The sequence below is a fragment of the Colias croceus genome, chromosome 19 (genome assembly GCF_905220415.1).
Source record: "Colias croceus chromosome 19, ilColCroc2.1".
Classification (NCBI taxonomy): Eukaryota; Metazoa; Arthropoda; class Insecta; order Lepidoptera; family Pieridae; genus Colias; species Colias croceus.
This window is the reverse complement of record NC_059555.1, coordinates 7,870,106-7,898,003: the sequence shown is the minus strand read 5'-3', so window position 1 is coordinate 7,898,003 and position 27,898 is coordinate 7,870,106. Positions and strand designations below refer to the sequence as shown.

At 33.4% G+C, this 27,898-nt stretch overlaps 3 protein-coding genes across 6 annotated transcripts; 2 read left to right on the top strand and 1 right to left on the bottom strand.

Moving 5' to 3' along the window:
* The first annotated feature begins 456 nt into the window (after positions 1 to 456).
* Positions 457 to 27,749, top strand: LOC123700586 (sex-lethal homolog). Of its 4 annotated transcripts, XM_045647847.1 has the most exons (10): positions 457 to 582; positions 1,006 to 1,210; positions 7,330 to 7,554; positions 8,036 to 8,143; positions 8,477 to 8,599; positions 8,850 to 8,908; positions 9,273 to 9,360; positions 16,561 to 16,633; positions 26,457 to 26,697; positions 27,024 to 27,749. In XM_045647847.1, coding segments are annotated over exons 2-10 (999 nt in total). In that variant the 5' UTR covers positions 457 to 582; positions 1,006 to 1,129; the 3' UTR covers positions 27,025 to 27,749. The 4 variants fall into 4 exon arrangements, with proteins under 4 accessions (XP_045503803.1, XP_045503802.1, XP_045503801.1 ...); XM_045647846.1 differs by lacking the exon at positions 8,850 to 8,908 and having other exon boundaries at positions 8,477 to 8,658; XM_045647845.1 differs by lacking the exons at positions 8,850 to 8,908; positions 27,024 to 27,749 and having other exon boundaries at positions 8,477 to 8,658; positions 26,457 to 26,701.
* Positions 10,927 to 13,631, top strand: LOC123700582. The gene is made up of 3 exons (XM_045647840.1): positions 10,927 to 11,381; positions 11,693 to 11,824; positions 12,710 to 13,631. Exons 1-3 carry the CDS (start codon positions 11,070 to 11,072, stop codon positions 13,559 to 13,561), a joined length of 1,296 nt encoding a protein of 431 aa, XP_045503796.1. The 5' UTR covers positions 10,927 to 11,069; the 3' UTR covers positions 13,562 to 13,631.
* On the bottom strand, positions 11,307 to 14,242 carry LOC123700583 (putative nuclease HARBI1). Its single transcript, XM_045647841.1, has 2 exons — positions 13,672 to 14,242; positions 11,307 to 12,713 (listed from the first exon to the last, which is right to left on the bottom strand). Exons 1-2 carry the CDS (start codon positions 14,095 to 14,097, stop codon positions 11,892 to 11,894), a joined length of 1,248 nt encoding a protein of 415 aa, XP_045503797.1. The 5' UTR covers positions 14,098 to 14,242; the 3' UTR covers positions 11,307 to 11,891.
* Positions 27,750 to 27,898: the final 149 nt, after the last annotated feature.

Sequence of the window (27,898 nt, the reverse complement as noted above, 5' to 3'; positions counted from 1 at the left end):
GTGTTGACTTGTAAAAACACAACAAAAATAATTATTATTTCTTTTGCGATTTATTTAATCTTCAATAGGCTTTGCCATCTGTAATCCATATTAAATATAAGTTATCAATTTAGCCCACGTGTGGATTCATGTGTATACACAGGTTAAGTCGACCTATTCCTGATAAGAGCGTGTAGTATGGTGCAGTAGTAGTAGTAGTAATAAATTTCATCATGCTGAATGTGTGCTGAATTAACTGCTGTCTGCTGATTAAAATTGAGGCTAGCCAAATTATAAAAATGTATTGAAAGAATAAAATTAAAAAGATACAACATTCACATTTTAACGCTTATATAGTTTTTACGGTCAGTAAAAAATTTCAACTTCATCTAAAATACCTCGTATCACTGACATCTATAACTATACGCCTCGTATCCAACAGTCTTTTTCAATAAAAAATCACATTAAGATCGTGGAGCGATTTGACGTTATGGTTTATGGCAATTGGCAAATCTGTGATTCGATTCGTTAATTTTTCTATTTTGTGGGTTAAATAATAAGTTCTGAAATTATTTCAGTATTGTTGTTATTATTAATATAAAGGTAAATATTATTTTTTATACAAAAATATTACTAAGGCTTTATTTATGTTTTAACTATAAAAACATTGATTTACCGATTGAGTAAATATCTATCTACTTACATATTTCGTTTTAATTATCATTTCTTGTTTATTTCTATAAATATTGATTAAAAATAAATACATGTTATCATTCTGAGAATTCCTGATTTGCTCTAGATCTTCTAACGAGATGTGGTATTAATGTAGCGAGCTTCGTTGTAGGGATTCCCAATTACCGGAATCAATATATATTTTTATGTTTGAGATCGTTTTTACATTACATGTTTTATTTTTTATTAGAATATTGAGAATGAAACACAACAATCTTTAAATTTATTATTTTAATATTTGCTTCTGATTATTCTATGATATATCTCTGGTGAGTTTTATTTATTTCTTTTCAGGTAATATAAGAAAATATATAAGTGAAGAAGTACAATAAGTATTGTTACACGCTGTTAATAATGAATTATAAGAGTTTATAAGGAAGGCTATATTATTGTAAGCGAGGGCCTTAAAGTTTTTCAAATGTGTGACAGATACCCCGGTTATTTTTATGGAGGAACACCCTTTAGCAGTTGGGATAGGAGTTACAATTCCTTGGAGAATGTAAGTGATTTTTTTTACTTTATACTATAATGCACTGAATAGGCTTACTTTCATGAGCATGATATTTGCCTGAGTTTTCCGTAATTTATATTCTTTATAATAAACTAGCTTAACGGCTTCGCCCGCTTTGTCTAAAACGAAATGAATTATATACTACAACCTTCCTCTTGAATCACTCTATCTATTAAAAAAAACGCATCAAAATCCGTTGCGTAGTTTTAAAGATTTAAGCATACAAAGGGACATAGGGACAGAGAAAGCGACTTTGTTTTATACTATGTAGTGATTTATGACATTAAAATATAAAAGATAAAGAAATTTTAAAGATAAGATAAAAGTTTGAACATTTGGTGGGATTTGAAACCTTGTATTTTGACATTAATAGGTTTGGTACATTTACCATTTAACAAAAGCTTCTAAATTTTAGTCTTAAATATAGTATTTTTTTACTGTAGGTTATCTACTCTATATATGTATAATAATATAAAGAGGAAAACTTGGTTTGTTTGTTTGTTTGATTGTAATGAATAGGCTCATAAACTACTGGACCGATTTTAAAAATTCTTTCACCATTCGAAAGCTAGATTATCCACGAGTAATATAGGCTAGATTTTATCCCGGAAATCCCACGGGAACGGGAACTATGCGGGTTTTTCTTTGAAAACGCGTGCGAAGCCTCATGTGGAAAGCTAGTCCAAAATAAAATGCGGAAAAGGTTATGAGAAAGGTTTAAAAAAGATTTAATCTGTATCTACTTACTGTACTTTTTAAAATAAAATAAATTTAATTCTTGAAACATTAAAAAATATATTGTTTTGATTACTTTTGTATTTGCATTATCATTTAGTAAATAACAAATTAATTAGCAATATTATTTATTAATATTTGTATATAAATTAAATTTGATTGCTTTTTTTTCTCCTGGCAACCCACATAAACAAAAGAGGGTTGCTAGTATTTTAATTGAAAGAAAATTAATTTTAAAACAGTTCTTATAAATCTAGGTGGCTTTGCTGAGAATGTTTTAGTTTTTGTTTTTTCTTTGAGTGCATTAGTTTCGCATGAATAATATTTGTTTAATTGCTTTAATGTTTCAATATCTTTATTACTGTAACTAAGATCTAATTGGATTTTATATTGTAAGTAGTAAGTACTATTGAACGTCAAACTGTAAAAAGTCTATGAGTTGTTCTCTAGCTTTACATTGTTGTGGTTTTGTTCTTGTATTTTAAGAATAATATAAAAAAAATTTTTTTGAAGGTATTATGAAATTTAAATATTATTTTGTAGCTTGTTATTTAGCTGCTTAGCTGGCTAGACTATTAGTGTATACGGGAGTCATTTCATCCCTTAAAGATTTACTTATATATTTAATTTAAGATAGATAAGTAAAACTTTAAAGGATGAAATTACTCCTGTAATAACTCAGCCCCCGGAATCACAGACACAATAGAAAATCTATTGTGTCGTGGTCAGATCGGGCCGCTCGGGTCTCAATGGGTTATAGTTATATAGTTTTACTTTACCTAGCTTTATAGTTTTACTTTAAGTTAATTATTTGGATCCTATCATCTGAAATTTGATTTAAGGTTGGATGGTTCCCTACTTACATCTTATTTTAGCCCACATTCATTTTTCATATGTTAATTATTTTATTAAATAATATGCGAGTCAAATAAGCTTTTATAAAAATGAATAGATTTGGATGTATATAATAAGTTTTTTCAATATGGAAAAAAATCTATTATGTTTCTGATAATGTCGACGTATTGGCATTATGGCGTATTTTTGGAATCCATTAAAGCCCTCATAAAATATAATTGACAAGGTACATACATAATTAATGAAGTCCCAGTAAACCGCTGTGAAACTTAAAGAAGCAACGTGCATTTACGTTGGCAACGTGCCAGGGCTGTCAGCTTGAGAACGTTCAAGGGGATAGTTTTGTATGGGGGTACCTATGTGGGGCGGGCAACGGGCCGTAAGTTAGAATGCGAATATTGTTTGTGTTTTGTGTCCCGCTTCGCGCGCTCTCATCCATCTTGATATTACAATGGAATAAAAAAGCCGGGCGTGAAGTGGACGCCATTTTGCTTTTTTTTCGTTTCGCGCGCTTTTTGTAAACTGCAAAAATGTAAAGCGACATGATGTTTTCGTGTCACTTGTATCATGTATGTAGAATTGAAAAGAAAAACGTCGTATGCAATTAGATGGAGTCGGTTAATTAGATCAATGTCGTACCACTACGATTTAAAAGAGTTTTCCTATTGCGAAGATCGTTCGCTAGTCTGTATAATTGGATTATATTTAATTATTCTAAGTGCGATAACTAATAGTGCACACATGAATAGAAGTTTTATGTGTAGATATTTACTTACAAGGCAACATAGAATACAAAAAAAGCGGACTTGGACAGTTTGAGTTTATAAGTAACTACACGTTTATTTTTTAACTAAAAAATATTAGTGCAAGTTGAGTTTTAAGCAGTGAATAATAATTCACCATAGAACAGAAAATACATAAATCTGCGTTATTCGTCTAGATTTTTCCTATCTTATCGGCTAAAATATCATCGTGAAATTTTTAAAAACTAGATTTATGAATAATCGAGCGATTTATCTCATTTACGAACGTGACCTAAATCTTGGCTATATTTATGCCAAGTTTCAACCCGATCGGTGAAATGTAGGCTTTGTTGTTGAAAATTTGTTTTAAAACTTTTTCTCCAATAAGTTTTTAAGTGCTTTGCGAAATGTTTTTGGCTCGACTAATTTGGTTTCGTGGGTCAGGTACAAACCTACTTAGGTTTTTCTATAACCAGAAAGTTTGTTCTTTAGTGTTTTTGAATTGATATTTATCGGTAAATAGGGACACGGCTCCATAAGGGTGCTTAGAAAACTTATCTTGAAGGAAATTCTGTAGAAAATGATGTTTGTTGTACTCGCCTTAAATGTTTATAAGGCCTTTAACATAATATATTATAATCAGTATAACTAATATTTTTGAAGTGAAACTTCTTTATCGGGGTTGGAAAAAATTCAATTTCAATTTTATTTTATGAAATTGATTTTTTTCCAACCCCGATATTTTTTTCGTTACGCGTGACATTTTTCCGTTACGTGCCATCTTTTTCTTATCCCTTCCACGCGTGATTCGACGTATTTTTCTGTAAAGTTGCATATAGTACATTATTTTTTAAAAATAAGGTCATTAAGAAGTTTCACTTCTTACGTGTGTACACTAGTACACGCACACAATTTTTTATATATTTATTTAAATTTTGCTTTATTTAAATAATTATTTTAGGCAGATTTTTCAACGGGAGCAGCCCTGTGCTGGTGATTTTTCATCACTCGTACATTTTTCATTTGACTTTTCAAGTGACTATGTTTCTGTTAAGAACTCCTTTTCAAACCGGTGCCTTATTGTTTCATACACTATGATATCTAAGATCCCAAAAAACATAGGATTGGTAATTCAGAAGTAGCTAGAGCTATTGAGCTGCGGTATCCGTTGCGTGAATAAAAAATAGCGTGAATGCTATTCACGACTAATCTATCCTTGTAACAAATATCATTTCAATGAGTGTAATGAGTAAAGACATATTGCAGTATAAGAGATTACAAAAAACAATTATCCAAATTTACAAACACCGGTAAAGATGTAGACATTCTACTGTGAAAATAAATTTTTAAAATTGATCTATTATTTTTTGATTGCAAACGTAATATACGAACATTTCTTTGGAAGTATAGGTATTAGAATGTGCAGTTTGTTTGCTTGTACATATATTATATTTCGTGTGTTAAGTGGGAACTAATTACAAAGTAGTCCAGCCTGTGGTTAAATTAATGGCGAATTTTCGAATTTTTTGGTTTTCATATTAGTTTGCTAAAGTCCGAAATTTCATATTAGTTTGCTAATTGCATTTATATTCGGGGCATACATCCTAAAGTATCACTCATATTATAAATGAGAAACTGTCTGTATGTCTGTAAGCATGTCACGGTGGAACAGCGGAAGGGATTTTGAAACGTTGAAATAAGAAAAGCTGCAAGATAAAATACTTTTTGTCTTGAAATAACGTAAACGATGGTGAAACAGACGATGGAAATATGTTTCGGAAACGAACACGATAACGGATCGAAATCTTGATTATTATATGTATAGACGTTTGTCACATAATAACACAACTCTATTGAACCAAGAATGTCTACAATTTAGTATGTATAAACAGATTCCTACTGGAATCGTGCCTACTATCAGACAAACAAGAAAAACCGCTGTATGTATCTAGTGTTTAATAACATTATAATAGGGATAGAGAGGGGGCCATATATTTTTATATTCAGTTACAGTCAGGTCAAGATATACATAAACTAGAACAATAATACATTATGCAACAGATAGGTGGCCGGAATGCGAGACATTGAGTTTGTCAAGTTGCTTTACATTGCTTCAGTTTTGAAAGACATTTCTCGAAGCTTTTGTAGGTAAATAGGTAGGTATATGCCGTAATAACCTGATGATGGAAGGTCACGTAAAATCTAAACGCACTTGTTCATCAAGATGAACAGCTCTATAGCTGATATATACGATACTATTGTCGTAAAGAAGAATATTTGAGTGAATTCTCCAAGTTTTTTTGGTCAGAAGATTTCGAGTTGCATTATAAAAATAATAACGTATCCAGACATAACTAAGTATATGTTAAAATATGTTGCCTACACGTGAACCAGCAAGTCGATTGCCTACCTGACTCTGAACCGTGAAAATCTCTGCGTATACAATATACATGTTTATACCACCTCTTCATTGTATACCTAAAACAGGCGAAAGCATCAAATTTGCATAACCTTCGAATATCGATGGAACTAAAAAGTGTCATTAAAATTCACACATAGTATACGGTTGTGCTTTCGTATCTTGGCAGAGTAAGCGAGATTTTAGTGATTACCGAGGAATGCAGGCGCCATAGGGGTCACGGTCGAAACGACCCAATTTTTCGACCCATTTCATTGAACTAACGTGTTAATATATATGTTTTTGTTGGAAGTTTTAATCGAGGTTTGATTTGTCGGTTGATTGATTAGTTTATTTGTTAGAGTAACTTTTTACTTTTTAGTATTAAAATAAGAAATGAGGGTAGGTGGGTTACAAGGTCAGACTTGATCATAAGGGACTTCGATTTGAGAGGCCTAAGGGAATTGTTTATTTTAGATTCTAGAACATCAAAACGTATCTTCTGATTTTTGAAATGACTAATTAACTGACGGTCTGACGGTTCTTCGACCGGTCATTTTTGTGGCTGCAGCTTTTTATTTGACAAGTGCAACGGAGTAAGACGACATGTTACCAATATGTATTATGTATCTCTCTTCTCCGTTAAGATTAGTTGCTCTCGCAGTTATTCATAGTTATTTAAACTTATTAATTTTCTATTAAATAATAAAAATTTACTTCTTCAAGATACGTAAGTAACCATACAGAGGTTTAATATTTTCAGTCGTCCATTATCTGACCAGAGGCATCAGGCATGGAACTAAAATTTTTCATTACGTTTATAAATCGGAACTAACAGATAAATTATGAATTTCAAAGATTGGCCACAAATTGTGTCTAAGAATAAAAAAAGTTCTTTTCACAAAAATGTAATACATTTTTAAAATGTCGCTTGCAATGTTTTCTGATACAGATCGTTAGCGTCTTAAGGTCTTAAGCTTTGCCAAATTGTACGGTCATAACTCTTTTAAACATTTTACAGTTTTTTCTTCAGCCCGGTTTTGAAAGTATTTCATATATTTTGCAGCAGAAATTTTAAGAAAAAATGTTTTATGCGGTTTAGTTGGTATCGTTTTACGTATGTTATCAAGTTTTTTTTATGTTTTATTATTTAAATCAGATTGCCATAAAATGCGTATATCTGCCAAAATAAGTTGAAAAATGCTATTAAGATTTTCCTTCTTCACTATCTTATAAATTTAAAATTTGTTTTAGTATACTTTATGATTCGTTTAATCTATCAGCTCAAAAATAAAATGTCCCTCCACTTTTCTATTACCCGTAAGCTTTTTAGAACAATTCGTATCGTAGTTTTTGAACGAGTCTCTTTGTTTCAGCAAATCCAACAACAATACAGAGGTAGACCGAACCCGAATCAAGGGGCACACAGGTTCTGGGGCAGCATGTCGGACGGCGGGGGCATTTCGATGGGTCATGGCGACTCGAGCAAGACGAACCTGATCGTCAATTATCTGCCCCAAACCGTCAATGAGAAGGATCTGTACGCTATGTTTGTGAGCATCGGACCGATCGAGAGCTGTAGGGTTATGAAGGATTTTAAGGTTAGATTTAAGACAGTCTGTTTGAATTGGGTTTTTTAGGCTTGATAATAGTATAGGTATACGGTTTTTCGAAACGGTGATCAATGGTGGAGGTATGACGATTCAAAAGTGCTTGTAGAAGTAGTCTTATTGAATAAAAATAAATATTTGAGTTAGAATGCATCACAATAGTGTTTCTCACCTTTTCTAGACCACGTTTCATTTCATTTCATTCACGTAGTTCGTTTTTGGTTATTTAGTGTGATTGAATTACGTAATTTTGCCAGGAAAACTTTACTCTTGTTACTTTTATATACATTAGTACGATATAAAATAGTAAATAATCCAGATGAATATTTTTCCTGACGATTTTTCGAACATCGGTTGTATTTTACACTTTTGTTTTCTTTAATATATTTCCAACTATTCAGTCAAATATCTGCATTCTGCATGGATATAACAGTAATATTTTGTGTATTTATTCTGATTTATAATATTCCAGACTGGTTATAGTTACGGGTTCGGTTTCGTGAACTACGCCCGCGAGGAGGACGCGGCGCGAGCGATCGAGACGTTCAATGGATATCAACTTAGAAATAAACGGTTAAAGGTGATTATGAAATTAAACAATATCATCTTTATCAATAATATTTTTTTTATTAAATGCAACAATTTTGTCTTTAAATAAAAGTAAAATTAGTTTAATGCAAGCAATGCAAGTTCATTAATGATTGTATTAAAATGCAAAATATACTGAAGGTAAAAATATAAAATGATGGAAAAATGTAAAACTGCCTTATGATGAACTGAGAATAAAAGAATTTTTAAAAATACGTCTTATAGATTCTGAACTTTCACAGATGCAGTGTCATAGAAATAGATAATAAGCCAGCTTGCACATTTTTATTTAGTTATTCTCAATCACTTACCTATATAACTACAGGTATCATACGCACGTCCGTCCGGCGACGACATTAAGGAAACTAACTTATACGTAACGAACTTGCCTCGCGCTATCACCGAGGAACAGCTAGAGACGATATTCGGCAAGTACGGCAGGATAGTGCAAAAGCACATACTGAGAGACAAGAATAATGGATCGCCGCGGGGAGTTGCTTTTGTAAGGTAAGTCTGTAGGATAAGATCAGGGTATATTTAGAGATAGTATTCGGCAAGTACGGCAGGATAGTGCAAAAGCACATACTGATAGACAAGAATAATGGATCGCCGCGGGGAGTTGCTTTTGTAAGGTAAGTCTGTAGGATAAGATCAGGGTATATTTAGAGATAGTATTCGGCAAGTACGGCAGGATAGTACAGAAGCACATACTGCGAGATAAGAATAATGGATCGCCGCGGGGGGTTGCTTTTGTAAGGTAAGTCTGTAGGATAAGATCAGGGTATATTCAGAGATAGTATTGGGCAAGTACTGCAGGATAGTGCAGAAGCATATACTGCAGGACAAGAATAATGGATCACTGCGGGGCTTTTGTAAGATGAGTCGAGTGTATTTGGTAGCTAATATCTGCATTAGTTGTGGAAATGATTGGTGGATGATAAAGAATGAATTATTTTTGTTTTGTTGTAAAAAATATATATATACTTAATAAAGACAAGTTTATGGGAGATAAAAACAAAATGTTTGTAGCTAAGTCGCAATATCGCTGTAAAATAAGAAAAATCTGGTAATTAGTATGAACCACGTATCACTTTGTCAATCTAGGTCAATAATAATTTCAGATTCGACAAGCGGGAAGAAGCCCAAGAAGCGATAGCAGCTTTAAATAACGTGATACCAGAGGGCGGCACTGAGCCGTTATGTGTAAAGGTACATTACTTATCTTTTTAATATATATTTGTTAAAATATATTTTAAGTAATCGGTGTATTGACATGCGAAAGAATACAAAAAAGTCATGAGATGGGATAACGAGATATTTTTGAAAAAAATAAAGAAATATCATTTATTTTATTTATTTATATAGTAATATGTACCTATAGAGTAGGACGTTTAGAAAGAGAGAGAAAATCACGGTAGGTACTTTAAACAACTTTCTTTACGGCTGGTAATTATCTTGATACTTGCTCATGCGTGAAGGAGACAGACATGGTACTGCAATTTTCTTTCTCTTTCTAACTGATTTTCAGTTGTAAATCTGATTTAATGTTAATTATATTATCGTAACTTTTTACGCATTGAAAGCTTATAAAGGTGTAATCTCAATTGAATATTTTGTATTCTTTCGTAGTATTTTAATATGATAAAAATATACTATTTCTATGTTATCTGTGGCAAAAATGTGATGTCGGATAAACGCTAGTTTATCTTCAGCTAACGTTGTGCTAAGGTCTAGGGATGCACAATGCACATTGTGTCGATATGTTACGAAATACAACACTATTTGTTAATAAATAATAAGAAAAATATATAACTAGTAAGAAAAATAGGAATGCCAGTAGGCTTAATAATTCCTATTGTTACGTACTAAATGTTCATTAATTAATATCTATATAGTCTATATTATGTAAAAAACAAATACCTAAATTACGGTTGTTTTATTCAACATGAAAAATAGTGAAAGGTTTTTCAGCATTATTTTAAAAGCATGAAATCGTTTCGGCGTAGGAATGGTTTATGGTGTAGCGCACAATATTAAATGGGTCTACAAGAAATAATCCAAAGATATAATAACATAATGTGTTTATAACCTTTGTTGAAAGAAGTGGAACTCAGCGTAGAGTTAGTTGAAAAAATCCACTAACTTAATTTTAATTGAAAAAACGACTGATATTATTATGGTATTGGATCGGAAAACGGTCACTATAACCGGACAGTTCATTAAAAATGGGTTACAAATGACATGTCAATATAAACGAAGTCATTTTATTCGACTTTTTATAAAGAATTTTATATGATAAAAATCTGTGTAATGTGTCATAATACGCGGTGGGTCAATATAACTACGTATCTACTAACAAAAAATCTTACACGCAACTGGCCGAGAGCGAGGCCCGGCGGGGGGAGCGCGCGTATAACTGTCGCGTGAGCCTGAAAAACCAACTAATTTGATAGGTACCCTTAAGTAATTCGAGTTAAGGGTGTAAAAATTTATAAGATAGACACCCAATAATTACTTCGATTGTAAGGGATGAAAACATCGACAAATTTGCCATATAACCAAGTATCTAATAAAAAAACACGTTGCACGCAACTGGCCGAGAGCGAGGCCCGGCGGGGGGAGCGCGAGTATAACTACCGCGCGAGCCTGAAAAACCAACTAATTTGATAGGTACCCTCAAAGCGGCTACTCACGACCCTAAAATCACTGGCAATATCGGGACAGTGGTGGGGAGGACCCTAGATTGTATCATAAATCGCCTGGTGTGTAGGCAAATCGTACCCGATTTTTTTCGTCCCTAAATCGCTACGGGCGAGCTCACGATTCAGGGACGATTATCGGCTCAGGGAGCGTTGTCAGGACGTGTGTAGCGAAATCAGGACTGATTTTTGCGCAGTCTGCGCTCGAGTGCTGCGGCGATGCGACGTGCTTGCGGTTACTATTGTCGCCGCTGGCGATACGACGTGCTTACGGCTACTATTTTTTATTTCGAAAATATGGCGAAGGAAAATGAGCGAGAAGCGTGGACAAAAGTCATTGATTTATTTAAAGATTTGCCATATTTGTGGGACAAAAAACAAAAAGACTATTTCAACCGCGACATGAGACAGGAGGCATTCAAAATGCTAGTGCAAATTTTTAATGAAGAGATCGGCAGAGATACATCGCTGGCTGACTTCAAGAAAAAACTTGAGAATATGCGTACTACGTATGGAAGAGAGCTGAAGAAGGTAAGATCATGTAGAATATTATGAGCCTATAACCCTCTTTTGGCGGGAAAATGAGAAAAAGACAAATATCTCGTGATTGCTTTTTTTCGTTTGTTGCTTCATTTAATAATATAAAACTTTGTAAAATGTATTAAATAATTGTAAATACAATTACCCAGTCAATGAATAGAGCACTTTACTAAAATTCCTTCTCAATCACGAGATATTTGTCTTTTTCTCATTTTCCCGCCAAAAGAGGGTTATACGCTCTTAAATAGAGCTGCCTACTTTAAGCTCACGCTTTTTGGTACATCTCAATTCACGTGTTTCAGGTGAATGCTTCCAAGCAAACAGGATCGGGGTCCAATGACATCTATGTACCAGCGTTATGGTATTACCCCCTCTTCCAATTTCTAGAGGGGACGACGGAGCCATGCCGACCTGGAACGGATACTTTGGATGACGTAAGAAAAAAATATATGTAATTTATAAACTGATGTTTTATTTGTCAGATACACATACACACTAAATTTATGTAGGAACTACTCTCAACATATCCTCCTGAAAAGAAACTCTGCCGTTTCCATTGAAATAAGTTGTAAATTTATTTCGCACGTTGTTGCCTTCATTATTGCGCTCTTTTTCACTGATTTGCGCTAGAGATACAAGTCCTGTGGTTTCTTCCCGCCAGTCACCATAACGAAAAGTAGAATCATTGATATTTTCAGCATCGACACATGTTTTTGTGATATAATTTTTTGACTTTGTTCTTAAATAATTATGTAAGGCACAACAAGCGAGCACAATTTTGTCGACATTATCAATGTGCACACTTATTCTTTGACGAAATATCCTAAAACGTGCTGCTAAAATTCCAAACGCGTTTTCAACTACTCTCCTTGCTCGTGATAATCTGTAGTTGAAAATCCTTTTCTCGTGAGTTATGTTCTTAAATGGGTATGGCTTCATAATGTGTCTATTAATGCCGAATGCTGAGTCTCCCAAAAACGTGTAGGGCACTGAAATATTTGTGCCCTGTAACGTACACGATGGTGGTAGATGTAACTTATCTGTCATTAATTTATTATACAGTGATGTATGAGTTATGACACCGCCATCAGAGACGCTTCCGTTAATGCCAGTATGTATATACATAAACTCATAATTTGCATTTACTACGGCGAACAGAACTGTACTAAAAAAGCCTTTATAGTTATAGAATAACGTGCCACTCCTCGGTGGCTTTTCTATGGATATATGTTTCCCATCTATTGCACCAACACAGTGATCGAATTGCCACTTTTCTTCAAACATTTTAGCATTATCTTTCCATTCACTTTGCGTTGCAGGCATCTGAAACAGAAAGTAAAGGGAACGTTACGTCACCAGATATATCAGCATCGACATCATCGACACAAATTATAAATACAGAAATATGTGATAAAGAGGGGCCCGCGGACTCTGGAAAAAGTTCACAGCCCAAGAAGCAGAAAATGTCCATACAAAGTAAACAAGAAAAACTGTTGGATGCTGCTCAGACACTGATGACTCGACAAGACGATGATTGGGAGATAATAGGAAAGTCAATAGGCGTTCAATTAAAAAACCTGAGTACCCATCAACAAGTGATTGCCCAAAAAATTATCAATGATGCCCTATTTTACGGAAAACTTGGCAAATTGACAGACGAATCTAGTATCACTTTATCTCCACAACACACAGTATTACATCCTCGCATTCCACATCGCTACTATCATTATTCCTCTGGCTCTTCAGTGACAAATTCATCAACGCAGCCATATCAACAATATTTGGCACAACCGTCTCCTCAACCATCTCCACAATATGCGATACACCCGTCCCCTCAATCATCTACACAATTTATTATACCACAATCCCCTCAAACACCTCCACAGCATACGGTACAACCTTCTCCTCAACCACCCCAACATCATATGATGTCACAATTCCCTCAAGCATCTCCAGAGTATAACTCCACTGTACAACCATTTCTACAGTCTATCCCACAATATACATTTGAACAACCTTCTTCTGAATACGTAAATCTAACCAACGCGACACATTCATCGTCGACCGACATAAAACTTACCACTGAATTTCCAAACTGTACAAGTGACACAACAGTTCAAAGAGGAACTGGCTCAGACATGAAGGACTTTTTGATCTTTAATAAAAAATAAAATAAATAGTATTAAATACCTTGTAACTATGTTTTTGCTTAATATAAATAAATAAAATAAAACTTTTAAATTGATGTTTTAATTATTCTATAAGAATTCAGTCTACTTACCTTAATAAAGTGTTTCAAACAATTATAGATAGCACAACATGTCTCTGGAATCATTGTGGACATAAGTTGCGGCGATATTATGGCACTGAATTTCAAATCTTCATAGCTTTGTCCAGTTGCTAGGAAACGTAAAGTAACTGTAAGTCGTTCTCTCGGACTTATGGATTCTCGCATTACGGTATCCTGTTTCTGTATAAATGGTGTCACCATATTGAGGAGCTCTTCAAAACACTCAATATCCATTCTTAAAAAGTTTCTGAAATCATCTGCTTCTAAATGTCTCATGACGTTCATGTGGCTTAATTCATGGCGTTTCATTAACCAGTTTTTAACCCAGATCCTCCTTTTTCGTCTCTGATTAGGTGGCACCGTAGTAAGTGCCAAGACAATTCCTATTTTCTGCTGTTTTGAGAGCGTCGGCGGCATTTCGGAAAAACGAGCAGTCTGTAGCACGGTCGGTTACGTACTGACAGGCAAGGACGTGTGTAGAGTAGAGACAATTTTATCGCCGATTCAGCCCCGATTTCACTGTCTCGATATCGCCAGTGATTTTAGGGTCGTGAGTAGCCGCTTTTAAGTAATTCGAGTTAAGGGTGTAAAAACTTATAAGATAGACACCCAATAATTACTTCGATTGTAAGGGATGAAAACATCGACAAATTTGCCATATTACCAAGTATCTAATAACAAACACATTGCACGCAACTGGCCGAGAGCGAGGCCCGGCGGGGGGAGCGCGCGTATAACTGCCGCGCGAGCCTGCGCGCGAGCCGCCCGCGCCTGCACAGCGACACCACGGTGCGGGACTGCGCTAGTGTACGCACTGTGCGACACGCGAATGTGCGTTACTGTCTCGGGTTGTTGGGGGGGACGCGTGGTGTGTAGTGCGTATACGTGTACGTGTTTGTTGAGTGCTGTGCGGTCCAACTAAGAATAGAAGCGAAAAAGGGATAATACGATTTATGTATATTGAAGTCCTGTTTGCGATTGCGGTTTATTTCATTTTTCTTTAATCTGTTTTAAGCACAAACTTTCTTAACTTTTCAATACCCATGAATTAATACCAAATATGACGTCTAAAATGGCGTCGAATCGATCACACTCTCAGTTGAACTGCATAGTACACACACGTGCACACTTATATGCACACACAGTAAAGCGACACACGTGCGTGTATGTTTTCATGCGCATGTGTGCGTATGTAATGTACATGTGTACGTAAACTGACGCGTGCGTGTGCTTTTTTGTGAACGCGTCACGTCTCTTCATTAACAACCCGGCTTGAATGCGCAAGATTGTTTGATTTTAATTTTTCAAGGTCGATTGATAATATTTTGACCACATTTGCTGCATTGAACGAAAATGTTCTGTTTTAAATTATTGTTTTTGATATTTGTATATGTCTCTCTCTTTCTCTCTCCCCCTCTCCCTCTCTCTAAACCAGTACCACAATAATTTAAAATGTGTTTTAATTCATTAACATTGTAATTATATTTTTAAGGAAAACTGTTATAATATGACAAGAATTATTTATGAAATATTTTTTTCCCATATTAATGTACCTTTTATTCTGCCATAGTCTTAAAATGAACCAGGTTAAAGAATTACATATTTAGATATGTCTTGTCATTTCATTTACCACGATTTCGTTATACAATTACAAAGAATAAAAGCAAAGGTGTTCAAAATATTTGAAAATATGAGTGTCACTTTTAATCTTGACCATTCTGACGTAACGTATTTTCGTGATTCGTGCACAGCTCGATTTTATAGGCTGGGCTGCTCTTTTTTAGTTGGTTGGTTAGATAAGCTAGCGTGCTAGAGATTTTAGTGTATAGGTGCCAAATTACCATTTACCAAATGGGTTTTAGCTTGAGAGTGGATTTTGTTAGATATTTAAGCACTGCTAGTTATTTGATGAGTATTTTGAAATAATAAACATAGGTATACCTAAATATTACATAGAGACACGATGATCTTCTAAAAATGTTTTCTTTATATGAGTTGATATAAAAAAAAGGAGATATTTTTTTCTACATCTAGAACTCATAAATAATTTATTAGGACCGACCTTACACTACATATTATTAGTTTTTGTAGAGAAGTGTCTCATGTATGTATAAAAGTTTTTAAGACATTTTTCAACTTAAACATATTATTCAAGAGCATTAGATTTTTATTAGATAGTGTCATCAACTTTATTACATTACATTTAGTAAATAATATGATTAAAAAGGCTGATAAAACAGACACATAGAAAATAGACGTGCCAAAAAATTAGGGATTTTTGTAGTAAAAGCTACCTTGGAAAAAATGTTGCTAGCTATGTATAAACTATAGAAAAAAAGTGTGTTTCTTTGTTTCGAAAGTTTCTTGTCTGCTGAATGGATTTTTTTAGTATTTTAATTAGAATTTTTGTAAGAGTGATTGTAGGTGTGGTTGAAGCTTTTTAGATATTTTATATAATTGGTGTTTGTTTGTTTGGCTAAATAATGGTTCAATTCTCCTTTTAAATAACAAATGTGTGACTTGATTAATATCTAGTAACTAGAGTTATGAAGGAAAGATGTGCATTCCAAAGCAAGTTCTTTTGAAAAGTTAACCTTAATGTTAATAACATTAGGTTTAAATTTTAATAAAATTTTCATTGTATTCAAATTAAAACAGTTTTGTTTTGACATTATTATAGATGTCTATTTATAACAACATCAATGAGACTAACCTACTAAACAAAAACTAACCTATCAATAGTTTTGAATTTATGAAATTTACTATAAAATATACAATATTCTTATTATTATTTGCCAATATAAACTCACATATTAGATCCAGATCGTTTACAAAAATAGACTTTAAAGCTTGTGAAATAAAGTACATTTTCCTCTACAGGTGGCAGAGGAACATGGAAAACAAAAGGCTGCATATTACGCGGGTTGGTCAGCTGGTTTTCATCAGAGCCGAGGTGAGAAAACATCAAAATGTGTCTAATAAGTGCTTGAATATATGTTTATTTGTGTAGTTTATTGGGTGGTGCCTTTTATGTTTATTTTTATCATATTATGTGTTAAATGTTTTCTTATCTGTGTATTTGATTGTATATTTATTTTACGTTTACGTTACGGTGTGATTAAGTGCATTATTTTTCCTTAAATTAAAATTCTAAATTTTTTAAAGACAACAAATAGCAGTGTAAAATCTGCTCCGAAATTATTTTTGTAATGTTTTGATATTCACGGCAACAAATCTAAGAAATTTGAATATTAATGAACTAATTATAATTTAAGTTTCTTCTGTATTCTTATTATATGTGTGTTTCTACACGCAATTGCTATGTAGGCTAGTTTTTCAAAATAACCGTAATACAATGTGCTTTTGCACGAGCTTTGTTATATATAACTTAACAAGTAACATAAGTAAATCATCGCTTAAAATACCGATTTGTGTATTTTTTTGTTTTTTTTTTTATTGTGAATAGGGAAGCGCTTGACCACAATCTCGCCTGATGTTAAGCTGAGATGTGGTCTAAGATGGAACGCGCTTCCCTAGACCTGTTCACTTTACAGTCTACGCTTGAAGACCCATATTGTATCCTAAATTCGTACATCAGCTCGCTTGATTTGGTTCCAATTTAAACAAAAGGCTATTTAAAAAATATGATATGTATTATACCCCGAATGTTATGTGCACGCTGCATGGATAGCACCGCCCGCGATCCCCCAGCGCCACCACAGCCTCGACCAGCTCGACATGCTGCACAGCCGGCACGACTACACGGCCAACTACGGGATGTACAACACAATGAACAACAGAATGTACCGCCGCGACTATTACAACCAGCCGTCTTACCACCATCGTCCATTTTGAAAAGGGCTGTACTGCAAGAAATTCCGCCTGTCCGATACGAGGATATAGGCGGGGACTTTTGTTTTCGCTAGTGTTTAGTGCCGGTGTTGTGGGCGGTTGGGTGGTCCTTCGAGGCTCTGGGTCCAAAGGTCTGTTCTGTGTTCGCGACGGTTTGTGTCAACGAGTGTAAGTATAAGCTTTATTCCGCTGTGCCCCCATGTTTTGTCCGTGACGATCCCCCGAATGTTAATGTCGTGTATGCGATCGGTGTTTGAACGTGTTACCTCTGATTTGTCCCACAACACTGCGATATAGTCATCATTTGCTCGTACGTATATTTGCGGTCTTAGAATACTCATCACAAAATTGAATAGACACAAGTCAATTGTATTGTTTCATGACATAAAGACTAATTTTCTTTGCGGTACTACTCTATATTTGGAACGTGAAATAGTTGTTACGGAAGCTAGTTTTAGACTGATTAATGTTTGGAATGTTGAACGGATGGGCAAGTAACTATTACCGCTAGATGTCGTTAAATACATTTTTGTACTTCGGAACGTTTTAATTCTAAGCGTGTAAAAATTTAATTAGTTTACGAGGGATATTAGACAACTATACTAAGTAATAATTTCACGATATTATAACTGTCGTAGAAAATTTCTCAGCACTGTATTCGAGTAAACGTTGGGACCTTGTACCCGCACAAAATTAATTGTTGACTTTCTTCTAGAACTTTTTAAATTGTAAGATGTTCTTAAATAATTGGACGTTATCCTAAATGGAGTAATGGTAGAAGAGAGATATTAAAAGGTGAACAGTTATAATGATTCCAACTTGCTTTTTAATGACAAAGTGGCCATAGCTGTTGTGAAAATATCGTGGAAAGTAATTAAATGGGTCGTGTGATCTAGATTCTAGACTGTTTACAAAAGAAGAAGCTAAGAAGCAATAAGAGCTAGCGCGCAAGAGCAACTTTTGTGTCCGCAACTATTTTGTCTCTCCCATCAACTCTATGGGGAGTTGCGTCGCTACGTGCGCGCACTTTCTTACTAGCCCATAGAGTTAATGCGAGAGACAAAATTGTTGCGGCGACAAAAGTTGCTCTTGCGCGCTGACTCTAACTCTAAGTCTATAGAAGGAAATTTTACCATGAACCAATATATTGGTCCATGATTTTACTTCTTAGCTGAACGTTTAGTTCCATATATGTTATTCTTGCTTGCCCCGGAGAAAGAAAAAATCCTGAAATGTACAATTTTTGGTGTCATCATGACGCTCGGTGCTTCTCTCTGCCTTACAAAAAGTTTGTATGAGCGAATCATAAATAGAACTACACAATAATATCTCTTTTTCACCATTCAAAGATATTAAGACTAGTTACAAGTCTTATGAATTTTTAATGGCAATAGATGGATTACTGTTAGATAATTTTGGTGTATAAATTATTTAGCCGAGTTCATGATGTATGGCATTATACCTCTCAGTTCTAGATTAACTAAATGTCAATTTGTATTGTACAACACCGTTGCTCTATTTATTTTATACTAGCTTATCGCCTGCGGCTTCGCACGCGTTTTCAAAGAAAAACCCGCATAGTTCCCGTTCCCATGGGATTTCCTCGATAAAACCTAGCCTATGTTGCTCAGTGAAGATGCAGCTTTCTAATGGTGAAAGAATTTTTGAAATCGGTCCAGTAGTTTATGCGTGAAAACCATACATACATACTTACATACATACATAATTACAAACCTTTCCTCTTTATAATATTACTATAGACATGACAGTTTTATTTGGTCACCTTAAAATTGACCATCACAAAAAATGGCGCTTTAAACCTGTGTTTCATATCTTGACATCATTGGGTTTTAATTCGGTACGTCTGTAGAAGGAAGGTTTACGGTTATTTCATTGAGCCTAATGAGATAACTAGATAAGGGCAAATGCATTTAACAAGTATGAATTAAATTGAATATGGCTTCTTCAAGAGGACATGTATACCATTTTTTATGCGTCTATCTTTTCTTCCTCATATTATTTACTAGCTTACCGCCCGCGGCTTCGCCCGCTTTGTCTAAAACCTAATAAATTATATACTAAAAACTTCCTCTTGAATCACTCTATCTATTAAAAAAAACCGCATCAAAATCCGTTGCCTAGTTTTAAAGATTTAAGCATACAAAGGGACATAGGGATATAGGGACATAGGGACAGAGAAAGCGACTTTGTTTTATACTATGTAGTGATTTGAATTATAATAATAACTAAATTTAAATATTTTAATCCTAGTTATTTAAATTTTGTCTAAGAGCGACGGTGTTGCCACCTATCGGCTTATGAAATATGCTCAATAGTTACTATTGTATTTGACAGATGTCGTTAGCGGTTAGGTTAGATTCGTCTAGTGTTTTGCATATTTATATAGTTTACCTATAATTATTGTGTATAATCTAATTAACTTACATATTTTAGTATTATGAAATAATTTTTTGCAATATTCTACGGTTCAATACATATTCTATGTTTGAACATTTCCACGTAAGATAAATGTTTAATTTCATAGAATTTCAACCCATGGTTCATTTCATTGCATATTTTTTGACATTTTATAGGTTATTGTTATAGGCAACTTTTAGGAATGCGTTCACTTCAAGTTAGGTATTCTCCAGTTTTCACAACATATAGTAAATATATTTTCTTCATTCTTTATTATGGATATATTCACTAAGGCTTAGGCTGGTTGCAGAGCTTGACCGACCGTCAGTGCGTACCGTCGATCCTGAGTCTGACGATACGCATCAAGAATTGTATGACTATGACACTAATGCGCATGACAATACGCGTGCGTATGGTCGGTCTAGCTATGAACGGTTTTATGAATTTCCATACATATGACAAGCGCGACTGACGTACGCACTGATGGTCGGTCAAGCTCTGCAACCAGCATTATAGAATATTTTTCAACATTTTTCTCACACTTCATTGTCTTCCTTATAAATATTCGAAGTCATTATTTTCTAATTATATTTTTAAGTATTCATTATAGCTTAGATAATTTATAATTAATATTTTAAATAAAATCCAAATTAATCGTATTTTGCGTCTTGTTATCTACCACTTATAAAATAGTTTCAGAGTAATATTTATTCTATGTATTGAGGATGTAAATTTTATATTTTTAATAGTTCTATTTTGTAACAGACAAATATATATTTAGTCAGAGTTAATAGACATTTTATTTTGTTATGAAGTTTCGAATAGACATTGTATTAGTTGTTTACTTGCGAATTTGAAGTACAGTACAGTGTGTGTTGTTGGAAATATTGTTACCATGAGAAATAATAAGATGATAAGAAATATCTTGATTTTGAATATTTACTTGGTTTTTATCTGTCCATAATAAATATTCCACTTCGGGCGAGAAAAAGCTGGCACAGAGAGGGTAAAACGAACTCGATTCGGATCTTTGTGACCCTATAATACTTGTATGAATTCCTCACGTTTGATACGAAACTTCGCGAATAGTTAAAAGGCATAGATATTTAAGATATCATGCCGAATAATCAAAGGTTGCATATACATTTGGTACAGATAATATAACATGCACTGTAATTCAGTTCGTTACATTGACAATATTTAACGGTGATTGTAAATGTTCTGTAGGTGTTTGGAATATATTACTGTTGTCCCTTTTATTGTGATGGGTGCCATTTTATATTTCATTTAATGCTTTTATTGCTGCTTATTATTTATTGTTTAAAAGTAATATAGGGTCAGTATTATTTTATGTGCATATGCATATTCTATAGCTGACTATTTTCTTGGAGTAATTTTCTGACATATGTTTTATTTAAGATAGCTTAAAGTACGGCCAACGAGAAGCGATACCAAATGTAAACAAAACACATGCAAGGTCATTGGGAATTGCAGGGGTGCGTAACTTTTTGAAAGTTGGATTTATATAGTTTTAAAAAATATCCGGAAAATTGTAATAATACCAAAAAGGATTGTCTATTTTTATAAATTTTATCATAATTTGAATTATTGTATAATGTTAAATTAAATAACGCGATTACGCGTCTAATAATAATTTTCTGAATCATAAAATATAATAAGAATAATAAAATTGCCGCCCGAATGTTGGCGAATCCGTCTTGACGTTGTTATCTTTTGCCGGGAGAACGAGACATTACGACAAAGGCACGAGATGGAAAGAGATAGATATTAGATTGTCAACGCCACAGTTGTTTTTTAGGTGAATGACCTTTTGTATCGCTTCTTGTTGGCCTTACTTTACATCCAAATGAGGTTTAAATTTTATTATTATTATTTCTATAAGAGTTAGTAATAGTTATAAATAGGTAGATGGCGTTGTAATATATTATTGAATTATGGCATTCGTCACTGCTTTCTCCTTCATAGGTTAGTCCCTGTATATTTATCCATTATATTATAATATTACCTACGGTTATATTTAATTAAATTCGTGAACTAACATTAGGTTCGGTGAAATTCGGAAGCAATATGACATGTGAATGGATTTTGAATCTTATTGTTGTAGGTTAAAGGCGAATTTTCACTGAATGCGAGTGGTAGGTTAGATTGCTAGAACTAGTTTCCTTGTGAATTGTGCCTAAATATCTATGTAAGGGAATCACGACTCACCGTTTGAAATGTTTAGGCGTAAGCTTCTTAAGACTTATAGTTAATTTAATTTAAAATATGTTTATTCAGTATTATAATGTTTCTTGAAAATATATAAGATGATTACTTGTTACATAATATGTTTTTGAAGTTAATGTGTCTGTTGTCATATGTCCAATATGCGACTTATATTTGAGATTATTAAAGTTGAGAAGGAATTCAGAAAGGCTTATCATATGCTAAAACATTATGTCTTCTTCTTCTTCCAAGTTGTTGAATTTCTGATTAAATTTGATGCGAATATTTTGTTTAATTCAAGAACAATTTATTATAAAAAATAGATTACTCGCAGTCGTCCATTTTGAATAAAATACATTTGTTCTACTAACGATTATAATAATGCGAAGCCTTTCTGAATAACAATATGTGAAAATATAGGATTGAGACTCTTTTGTGGAACGTACCTAATTACTTTGACATCCAAGATAAGTCTTAGAGGTTTAGTATTATTAATTTAAGTTAGTAAGATACCACTACAGCCTTTCCAATCTTATTGCTATAACAGTCGGTCCATCTGTTTATGATAGACTAAAATAACTGGGGTTAGAAAAACATTTTGATGTTAAATCTTGCTACTTTAAATAATTTGTTTTTTGTTATATTTTGTGTGGGTATTGCGAGAAATGATATGGTATTGAAGGAGAATTTATTCGCAGTAAAAGATTTGTCTGATTGGCAATTCTCTATCTAGCTAAGGGGTTGTTTAGTTCTCTATGGGTTTATAATATATGAATGGTGTCTTATAGAGTGTTGAATAAACTACAGTTAAGAGATGTAGGGTTGTAAAATTTAAAGGAAAAGGTGGACCGGCTCTTATACACATGTTTTTTCTCGTAACTCTACTTACATCTATCAGTTATGTTTTAGGCAATTAAAACCCGAGCGCTTAAAACTGGGTTTAATGAAATTGTTTTTACAGAAGTTAACCTATAGGTAAATTAGCTTGGAGAAATTTTTGCGTTTGTAGTAGTGTATGGTCAGCAAATAAAATAAAACAACATTTTATTTTTAGTTATTATTTTATATATATATAAATTATATATAAGTATATTATGTGGGATTTTAAATTAAACTATATGTGTTTCTCCTCTTACAAAATGACAATGTTACTAAAATGAAAAATTTACTAACCTGAAAAAGAAACGACATTTAAAGTTTAATTCTTTAGTTTGAGAAGTCAAAGGCTTGCCTCGACCATGTTTTAACACTGGAGCCATTTTGAATTAACAATATAAAGTTACAACAAATACAAAAGATTGCCCAAGTGACTATGGCACTTGCTATCGCAATCAAACTTATTGTTTCAAGATGAAATGCTCAATTTAAAGCTTGATGTTAGTACTTTTAGAAACGATTAAAGTTTTTATATAAATAAGCCGCAGTTCGCGACAATAAAAATAAAACAATAGTTTTATTCAACACTTCAAAAAAATACTTTATCGAGTTTAAACTAACGATGAACGTTAAGTTTTACATTTATTACATAGGTAATATTTTAATTTACAAGACAAATGTGAAAAGTAAATCGTAATAAACATTACCTATTTCAAAAAAAATTACGTCGAACATTGCGTCGAACACATTCATTCAAGATTCATTTCAAATAGAAACTATGACATAAGACGCAGGACGCTTGCAAGAGAGATAGATATATGTGTCAAAACAAAAACTTTTACTTTTATTTCTATTTATTTGGTATAATTACGACTTAATAGTGATAAATATGATCATTATAAATACAAATAGGAATTAACAATATCACGAACACGTGACACAATTAGTATTTTACCGATTCCATACGTGGTCATACATGTTTCAAAACACAAACTTTTAATATTATTTCTATTTATTCGGTATAATTAAGACTTAATAGTGATACATATGATCATTATAAATACAAATAGGAATTAACAATATCACGAATACGTGGCACAACTCAAATTTTACCGATACCACCCGTGGTCATTCTCCTTTATCAATTAAACTACGTACATAATAATTATAATTTTTGAATGAAATGTGTGCTTTATGTTCTAACGGTACCAAACAACTGCATCTGGCACCTGCGGACAGCGTAAACTGGTTTATTCTGGTTTTGTGCGTGTTTCCACTTTCCACTATCAAGTGACGATTTATTTATTTGTTTTGTTTCGTAATTATTATGGTCAAATATTAATTATGAAACAAATTATAATGGACACGATATTTTATTGTTTCACGGTAGTCGCCTTGTCGTTTGCTCAAGGACGTGAAATTGAATGATATATTTTTTTTATAAAGTCAAAACCATTTTCTTTCAAATTAAAAGTTGTTTTTATTGAAAACAAAAGTGTTGCTAGGAATAAGTATAAAATTAAATAGTAATGTTAGGATATCGAAACATTTTTGTATAGGCCTGAACGATATAGTGGAAACGCGCTCTAAGATCTGAGTAATATACACACCACTACATATGCAAAAATTTCTCCAAGCTAATTTACCTGTAACAAGGTTTATTAAGTCACTAATAATGTTGGATTGAGGGAAAAAATCCCGAGGGAAAAATGGGTATAGCAGACAGTTTTTTTGCCTAAAGTCTTATGAATATAGGTACTCATAAACGCAATATTTTTGGCTCTAAAAAGTACATAGAAAAGCAAAAGGTGGTGTAAAATGTGTGAGCGTTTGATCAAAAAAATTAAAGTAATTGAATAACGTTTTAAGTGCTCGGTTGTAAAGGTTCTATTTTTATTTAGGGCCGATTTTTCAATGCTTGGATAAAACTTATCCGTCCAATAAATTATTACACGATAATATTAAAATGTCACGTAAAATGTCAAATACGGGCAATTAGAATACGTTTTTAAAATGGTAGTTTTATACATTATTCGACGAATAAGTTTTATCCAAGCATTGAAAAATCGGCCCTTAAAAAAATAACTATTTAATATGAAGAAACAGATTGTTGCCATATGTTATTTTCAACAACGATATTAAAATGAAAATGAAATATTAATATACATCCGTCACTTCTTTGACTTCGTGTATAGTTTAAGAAAGTTCTAGTCGTTATATTTTAATAGATAAATAAGTTGAACGTTATTAGTTATCGATACACTGACTATAGCAACGATGTATTTTTATGAAGGTGGATACAATAGTTTTTCTGGTAATAAATTAGATTTATTAAGGGAATATACATATTATGTATGTAGTGTAGAAGATGAAAGGAGGTTATAGACCTTTTATGATTTATTTTGAGCGTGATAAAATCGATTTAAATTATTTTATTATTTCGATTTTTATTTCCTGCACATAGATGTGCTTCCATTTGATATAATATGTTTAATGAATTAACATTATAGAATCTAGTCTGATCTCTCTCTAATCATCTCTCAGAAATCAGAAAAATGCGCTGAAAGATAAAATGTGGATATTTTATGATTTTGATATTAGTGCTGATAATTTTTATTGCTTTTGAGCCGCGTGTGTCAAGAATAATCACGTTAATTTAATGATTTCATTTAATACATTTAAATCAATGTCATTTTACTTATATCTTAGAGCTAGCGCGCAAGAGCAACTTTTGTTTCCGCAACTATTTTGTCTCTCCCATCAACTCTATAGGAAGTTGCGTCGCTACGTGCGCGCACTTTCTTACTAGCCCATAGAGGTGATGGGAGAGACAAAATAGTTGCGGAGACAAAAGTTGCTCTTGCGCGCTAACTCTTATGATTTCCTTATTAGAAAACTATTGTCTCCACCTTCAATGGTTGTAAGCAATCATTTGGTTGCAATTATAATATGTACGTGAAAATGCTTTAATATTATAAAACATTAAATTGTTACTTCACTTTTTTCTTAGTGATTTGATTGTATAAGATTCGTTGGCGTAATGAAATGATATAATCTTCCAGAATTGGCCAAAAATGGTAGTTATTATGTATAAATAAATATTATATTACAACGGTGTTGTTATTTATTATTATTATCTATAGATTTCATTGTGTATGATTACTAGAATTTCCAAATTTAAATTTCAGTTAAATTATATTACTGATAGATGGCTTTTTAATAGTCTTATGTTTCTTTTATCAAAAAATATGCCTGATGTAGAGAGCAACCACTAGTAATACTAACTTTAGTTTTGCTCATAAACTGGTAATTTTACTGTAGCATGACAAACATAGTATTTTTTTACCATACCGTAGCTAGTAAAAAAAAAATCACATTCACATTAACGCATCCAACTCTCCCAGGCGACTACACGTGGAGCTGCGGCACGTGCATGATGCCGAACGAGTGGGACTTCTCCCCCGCACTAGCGCCGAACGCACCCCGGTGCAGGCCCGGAGCGTGCGTTAACGTCCGCCCCCCGCACTACGGGAAAGCGGGCCCCCGGCCGCTCAGGGGCCGCGCGGGGCAGGGCTTCCCCTGGGGGCCCGGCGGGGGGGACGGCCACAAGGGGCAGCGGTGCAGGAACGCGCCCGCGCCGTACTGGTAAACTTTTTTTTTTTAATTTTTTTTAGTGGCCAGTTCTGTGTTTGGCGCCGAAATGGTGATGTTTTTTTTCATTTTTTTTCATGGTTAGTGCCAAGTTTATTTTTTTGTGTTTGGTGCCGTACTAGTGACAATTTTTTTTTATTTGGCACCTTACTAGTGACAAGTTTTTTTCTTTTTTTTCACAAGATCATTTTTTTATTTTTTTTTTCACGTGTTTGGCGCCACTTTGGTTTTTTTTTTGGTGTCAATGTGTTTGATCTCAGTGCTGTTGTGATATGGTGTACGGTGGTAAAGAAAGAAGAATGGAAAACTTTTTGTTACAGATGCAATTGACTGTGGGGGTGCGAGGATTTAGGCGGGAAAGGCAGTGCTCTGTTAGGTTAATGTAGGTTTCGAAATGAATTATTATCGTGTTATATGTGAATGGGGAATAAGACAATACGAATAGTTGATGTGGTTTTCTTGGTAATTATTAATGAAATTAATGAAAATGTTAACAAACAGACTTTTGGCAGGATCAGTTAACCAAAGTATCATGTTATGTCCTATATCATGGTATATTTTACTATAGAATGAACTAAATAATGAAATATTTGAGCATTTTTAAAATCAAAATAGTCCTAAGTCCAAAGTTGGTAGCAAAAATAATGCCTCATTACGATGCTATAAAGGGCAGAAAACCACAGCAAAAGTGCTAAAACAACGAACGACCAAAGGTGAATTGTGAAAGAACACCCCATATACGGGAGAATCACAAGTAATTTGTACTTGTAATGTTTTATATCAATAGAAATTTTCTATGTAAGTGCGGATTGGACGCTCTATAGTATAATTAGTGAAATATGCACGTATACTTGTGTAAAAATGAAATTTGTTCAGCATGTATGCTTTGTTCATTGTTTTTCCTCGAGAAGGCTGTATATTTTTGTGTGAAGACGGTTTTATTTCTTGTATTAGATTGTCTATGTTTTAACGCGACCTCTTTGGAGGGCTTTGTAAATTTCTTTTTTTCTTTATTTCTAATTTTAAAATATAGATATTATTGACGAGTTTGTTATTTTATTTTTCATTCTAATTTATGACTGCTTCTGTTCTATTCTTAATCACTACATAGTATAAAACAAAGTCGCTTTCTCTGTCCCTATGTCCTTTGTATGCTTAAATATTTAAAACTACGCAACGGATTTTGATTCGGTTT

Excerpts from the sequence above, each read along its gene's own strand:
- LOC123700582 (XM_045647840.1), top strand. The coding sequence starts at position 11,070 with ATGCGACGTGCTTGCGGTTACTATTGTCGCCGCTGGCGATACGACGTG. Across the intron at positions 11,382-11,692 it reads ATGGAAGAGAGCTGAAGAAG|GTGAATGCTTCCAAGCAAAC; the intron begins GTAAGATCATGT and ends CACGTGTTTCAG. Across the intron at positions 11,825-12,709 it reads GAACGGATACTTTGGATGAC|GCATCTGAAACAGAAAGTAA; the intron begins GTAAGAAAAAAA and ends TTTGCGTTGCAG.
- LOC123700586 (XM_045647845.1), top strand. The coding sequence starts at position 1,130 with ATGTGTGACAGATACCCCGGTTATTTTTATGGAGGAACACCCTTTAGC. Across the intron at positions 1,211-7,329 it reads GTTACAATTCCTTGGAGAAT|CAAATCCAACAACAATACAG; the intron begins GTAAGTGATTTT and ends TCTTTGTTTCAG. Across the intron at positions 8,144-8,476 it reads TTAGAAATAAACGGTTAAAG|GTATCATACGCACGTCCGTC; the intron begins GTGATTATGAAA and ends ATATAACTACAG.
- LOC123700583 (XM_045647841.1), bottom strand. The coding sequence starts at position 14,097 with ATGCCGCCGACGCTCTCAAAACAGCAGAAAATAGGAATTGTCTTGGCA. Across the intron at positions 12,714-13,671 it reads GTTTGAAACACTTTATTAAG|ATGCCTGCAACGCAAAGTGA; the intron begins GTAAGTAGACTG and ends TTTCTGTTTCAG.